The sequence below is a fragment of the Marmota monax genome, unplaced genomic scaffold (genome assembly GCF_021218885.2).
Source record: "Marmota monax isolate L192 unplaced genomic scaffold, Marmota_monax_Labrador192_F-V1.1 WCK01_AAM20220418_F8-fsc00130, whole genome shotgun sequence".
NCBI lineage: Eukaryota > Metazoa > Chordata > Mammalia > Rodentia > Sciuridae > Marmota > Marmota monax.
The window spans coordinates 4,220,484-4,226,483 of NW_026693244.1; the positions used below are offsets into that span (position 1 = coordinate 4,220,484).

Sequence of the window (6,000 nt, forward strand, 5' to 3'; positions counted from 1 at the left end):
CTTTGAGACCTAGTTCTGTCACATGGCCTGATTTTCTTTTGTTTTTCCCCACTTACTTCTTACTATTGTGTACAGTCTTTTGAAGAGTGAGTTTGGGTCACTGGCGTCACCATTTGCATCACCATGTCAGAGACATAAACGTCCTCTAATAGGGAAAAGTTGTAAATACCTTGTACTCCAAGGCTGACCTCCATTTACTGCAGAACTACTCTTCCTCCCAGGAAAGACAGAACTTTGAGTAGGAGAACGGGAGAACACAGTGTAGACGCAGAGGTGGAGAGTTGTGTAGACCTTTTGAGGAGGGCTGAAAGAGGGAATCCTGTTATCAGTTGTGACTGGAGGGAGAGAGTGTTGCTGTCAATGGGCTGCACTCATTGTCACAATGGTTGGGAACGGCTCTTCTCTTCGCTGCCTGCTTACCACATGCTGGACATTCTGTCAAGCGCCTCGCATGCACCACCTCAGCCTCTTACATACGTGTTACTCTTGTCCTCCTGTTCAACCATTTTAAAGATGAAGCTGGCCCCAGAGCTTGGCCCTACTCAAGACCCTCAGCCAGTAAATAAGTGACAGCACCCTGAATTGTTTCACCAGCCCATGTAATATGCTCTTTCACCATGATAACCTTATTAAAGATGCCCTATAGAGCTGTGAATTGTCCTGGGCAAACTCAAAAGGCAGTTGTTTTGTCTCCTCTCCAGGGTGGACGGTGAAGTCAAGCATTGTGTCATCAACAAAACGGCCACTGGCTACGGCTTTGCGGAGCCTTATAACCTGTACAGCTCCCTGAAGGAACTGGTGCTACATTACCAACACACCTCCCTTGTGCAGCACAACGACTCCCTCAACGTCACACTAGCATACCCGGTATATGCACAGCAGAGGCGATGAAGCGCTACCCTCTGATCCTGTTCCTGATGTTCAGCCACCCTGAGGCCTCTGGAAAGCAAAGGGCTCCTCTCCAGCCTGACCTGTGAATTGAGCTGCAGAAAGGAAGTTGTCAGTCTTCAGATGGGACTAGAGCTTTCTTGGACAAAAAAGAAGTAGGGGAACACTCGCAGCCTAGAGCTACAGGATGATCAGATCTTTCTAATCCAGTCTTATTATCTTTTTTTTTTTTTTTTTTTTTTTGGTTTAATTTAAAGCCACAAACACAACACAAAGAGAAAAAGAAATGCAAAAATCTCTGCGTGCAGGGACAAAGAGGCCTTTAACCATGGTGCTTGTTAATGCTTTCTGAAGCTTTACCAGCTATAAGTTGGGACTTTGGAGACCAGAAGGTAAATAGGGCTGAGGAGCCCACACCAGAGAATGCTGGGTCCAGCCTGGTTTAGCCTGGGTGTCGCTGTGCACAGTGGACCCAGACGCATTGCACTGTGGATTATTTCATTTCTTAACAACCGAACGATATGTAGCAGAAAGGCACTTTGCTCACGAGGGGCACCTTGGGAGAACATCGGTTCATGTATGTTCAAGGGGAAATCTGTTGTAGCAAAGTGCCGTAAAATGTTTTGTTTAAACTTGTCAAGATAAAAACAACCTACCAACAGAAAAATGGAGCGTGGAAAACAGGAGTTAAAATGACATTAAGTATATAAAATATGTACATAATATCGGATGACTAACTATCAAATAGATGGATTTGTATCAAAACCAAATAGCTTCTTTTTTGTTTTGCTGAAGGCTAAATGCACAGCGCTATGCAATTCTTAATTTTCATTAAGTTGTTATCAGTTTAAAAATATACCTTCAGAATAAGCTTTCCCCTTCCCAGTTTTTGTTGCTTGAAAATATTGTTGTCTGATTTTTGTTAATATTCCTTTTGTTATTCTTATCCTTTTTTTAAAGAAGAAATGTACACAATGCCAGTTTTAAAATAATGGCTTCAGAATTAAAACTATGAAATAATTTTACAGTTTTTCTTGTACAGAGTACTTGGCTGTTAGCCCAAGGTTAAAAAGTTCATAACAGATTTTTTTTTTTTTTTTTTTTTTTGGACTAAGTGTTTTGTTGGGCAGTGCCTGATAAGCTTCAAAGCTGCTTTATTCAATAAAAAAGAAAAGAAAAAGATGTATGAATATGACAAAGTATCACTGAGTCCAACAATGTTGTTATAAGATTTAAAATACGGTACCTGGCAATGTTTGTTTTATAATGAATTGTGAACTTCTTGAATCTGGGGATTGGGGGGAGGAATAGCCAGGGGCTGTAACAGGCAGGGTGGTGGGAGGGGTGGTATGCACTTTCTCACAATTCAGACAAGTGGCGAATAACTGCAAAGTGAAGTTGCTTCTGCTTCAGTCTTTTCCCACTTTGACTTGATAGTTGTTCTCAATTAATGATAATTACACACCTACTGTAACTCTAACCCAGTGCAGCTGGTCAGGTATTTCAGTTCTGATGGAAAAAGTGCTGAGAGTTCATTTTGGGTTTCCTGGAACAATGCTCCCCACCCTCCTTGGTTTAGCACACTGGTTTCAAGGTATAATCTGTGCATTTAGAAAATGTATTTTTTTCCCCTCTCTTTTTAACATTAGTTGTGACAACCAACAAATGTTCATTTTAGAAAAAGCATGACCTGAGAAAATCATTTTAATTGGATACTTGTTATTTTCCTAGCTATCTATTCAATTTAGAACATAAAGCAAGTAGACACAGGCATCTGGTTGCTGCTCTGGGCTGTGTGGAGTTTCTTCAAGCTCGTTCAAGTCGTGGTGGTCATTGCAGGAATCCAGATGACAGTCCTTGTCATTCATCCCAATAATTGTGTGTTGTACTTGAGGGTGGGGAAAGGAAAAATTTTGTGGTGACATCTTTCCAATTTAGGGTGAGGATGAGAGTCTCCCTCCCTGATTTACATATGCAAAAGCTGTTACTGTTCAGCAGGAATTGTACCCATGGTGGAAGGGGCGAAGGCTGATGATGATCATGGTCACTACCCTGTTGGATTAAAATGGAATCTTACAGTTTCAGTTTCCCTTTCTCAATATTAGATTCACCCACAGCTTTATTTCTCTTTTCTTAAAATACTAAGGTGAGGGTGTTTTGTTTTAATGTTCCTTTAAAAAAATCGTTTGGAAGAATCAGTCTAGCACCTGAGTTAATCTCTGTAGAATGTATTATTTTTCTTCTTTTTATGAAGCTACTCATTACTCGAGAGCAAAAGTCTTATCTTTGGTCAGACTGCCGCCCTCAGACTTGACTCTTCTGATCTGACCATCTCCCTCTCATTGCCAGACAATTTATGATCTCCTGGTTTTAGTCCGTCTTTGCTTTAAAACTTCCAGTGGTGATATCCTGCCGCATCGCATAGAAGTTTGTTAGTTACAAGTAGTTGATAAACTAGACTTGTGGGGTTTTGGTGTTTTTTGGTTTTTTTTTTTGTTTGTTTGTTTTTTGATAGCACATCATATATGCTATTAAATACAAATAACTTTTGTTTAATTACTAAAATACATCTGAGGTCGGATGTTTCATTAAAAGCTACAGTGTTTTTGCTTCAACATTCTGCAAAACAACATGCTATTTAGACAGTTGCCTCATTTTTGTGTCTCACAAGCAGAAGTGCAATAGATTTTTCTTTGAACAGAAGACAGGATTCGGTGTTCTGTGTGGCAGCGAATTACATCAGACCTATTCTGTCAAATGCTTTTTTGACCTAAGGTGGCATGCACACCAAATTTGTCCTTGTGGATATTTGACCATCAGTGCTCTGTGGGTTCAGTCATCTCCTAATGTTTTCTGGCTCATGACTATGAAGGGAGACAGCAGAACCACTCCTGCTATGTGATTTTATCCATGCATTCATTTTTTTCCCACCCAATGTAGCATCCTAAAGTCAAAGCCAGAAACTAGGCTGCAGAGAGCTGTGAAAAGGCTATAGAAGTGGGAGCAGTGGGACCTCATACTCCATACAAGAGTGATCATAACCATGTGAAAAGGCAAAAGGCATGTATTGGCAACATTTGACAATGTCACGGCCCTGGGTATATGTATATATGTATATGTGCATGGACTGTTTCCAGTACACCTTTCAGCCAAGACAGATCCACAGTCATTGAGTTCAAGTACATAACAAGCAAATGTCTAGTGCAGTTCTTGTATATGTGTATGGGTTGTTTTTTCCTTTGAGGTTGCTTTGTTTTGTCTTATAAAAGGTGAAAATTGTTGGCAAGTGAAGTGAGAAGTTCATAATTCTTTGGCTCTTTTGTTTTTAGAAGTTACTCCTTTTAGGGAGCAGGTCTAGATGACTTATCTTGGAAATCCTTATTTTCAGTGTGTCAAGTCAAAGTGTGTTTATGTGAGCTGTCACTGTGGGGAACGAATTACTTTGTCATATAGCTGGTTATGAACTAGTAATGTGTTTGGGAAGTCCTACTGATGTTCCTTATTGGGGAAAAAAGTTCTGCCGGTTTTAACAACTGCTTTTGCTATGCATGGTATCCAAGTCAGTTGGAAGGCAGACTCTGCTATCTGTTTGAATTTAGGGTCATTTAAGGAAGGGGCAGTTTAAAGCACAATGCCTCACATGGGACAAAGTTCCAAAATGCCAAATTATTATTTTTTAAAAATCTAGTTATATAACATACTAGTATGATGAGTGGGGAGGGAATGGAATTGGATTAATTGGAAAGACTATCCAACTTAACATTAAACTTGTCACCATGAGATAGCATTAGCTGCCCAGGATGCTGCTATTTAAAAGAGGAAAAAAAAAAAAAAAGCAAAACAAAAAAATCTCATTTATATGTGTGTATTTTTTAAAGCTACAATCTGTTCGATGTTTTTACAAATCTGTTTATATGACATTGTTAAAATAAAGTTGGTCTTTTGACGAGAGGGAGGATGTCATGGTCAGTTGTAATTTTGCCTTTACAAGGCACCTAGGGTGGGTGGGTGGGGGGGAGTGTGCCTCCTTGACATTTTGTTCAAGTTATAGATTCAGTGGAGCTATGTCTTGTTTTAAGTTGCTTTGATGCATTGTATTAGGTCTTCAACAGAATAAAGGTTGTTTTGAAACTTAAGTTTGGGTTTGAAATTTCAGTTGTCACCTAAGAAATATCCCCAAACAGCTCACTCTCTTCTCGATTTATAAATGTTTTAGTTTTCATTGATTTCTACCTACCCCTTTTATTTCATCATCACATTATCTCATTTTTATAAAGTGAAGAAACTGAACAGCCACATGAATGTTCTCAATGTTATTTCCATGATTTCACTTTTTTTTTTTTTTTTTTAACCAGGGATTGAACCCAGGGGCACTTTACCACTGAGGCATATCCCCAGCCTTTTTTATACTTTATTTAGAGACAGAGTCTGCTGAGTTGCTTAGGGCTTAGTTAAGTTGCTGAGGCTAGCTTTGAACTCATGATCCTGCTGCTCAGCCTCCTGAGCCGCTGAGGTTACAGGGGTTACTGCACCTGGCAATTTCACTATATTCTTAATGAGGAAAAGAAATGCTTGTATTTGTCATTTCAAGGTAGGTTCTTGCTACCAAAAAAAAAAAAAAAAAAAAAAAAAACCAAGAATGCTCTATTCCTGTACCCTTCCCCTCCACCATTCATCCCCAAACCTTGACAATAATCTTCTAGTAACTGGATTTTGATGATCTCTGGTTTTGTCTCTTGTATAGTTTGCATATTTTGAACACAGTGCAAGGATAGTACACGGTGGTGTGACAGTGGTATAAATTATCTAAGCTATACTATAAATGCAGGTTTTACACTATCACTTGGTCAAGAAACAACTGTTACCTTTGTTTTTTCCTGTTGACAGAACTTACGACCATGCTATCTTGTTCATAGATGACATTCTCTCTACATATAGGCACAGGGAGGATCCTTGATGTGTAGGAGAAATGGTCTAGGAACAGAGGTGGGGGCACACAAATAATTACTGTTGTGGCAACGATGACTAGCATTGGTTAAACATGGCAGCAGCTGAGACTCTTCTTGCCTTTCCCCTGTTCTGTGTGGTAGCACAGCGCTATATTCCTCAGAT

The 6,000-nt window shown here is 39.6% G+C and overlaps 1 protein-coding gene across 4 annotated transcripts in view; it reads left to right on the forward strand.

The window, feature by feature from the left end:
- Pik3r1 (phosphoinositide-3-kinase regulatory subunit 1) overlaps window positions 1-5,024 on the forward strand; it is an 86,269-nt gene extending 81,245 nt beyond the window's left edge. For all 4 annotated transcript variants that reach the window (XM_046456132.2, XM_046456131.2, XM_046456134.2 and 1 more), the window contains one exon: window positions 702-5,024. In XM_046456132.2, coding sequence (XP_046312088.1) covers window positions 702-891 — 190 coding nt within the window. In that variant the 3' untranslated portion in view covers window positions 892-5,024. The remainder of the gene's footprint in view (window positions 1-701) is intronic.
- The last annotated feature ends 976 nt before the right edge of the window (window positions 5,025-6,000 follow it).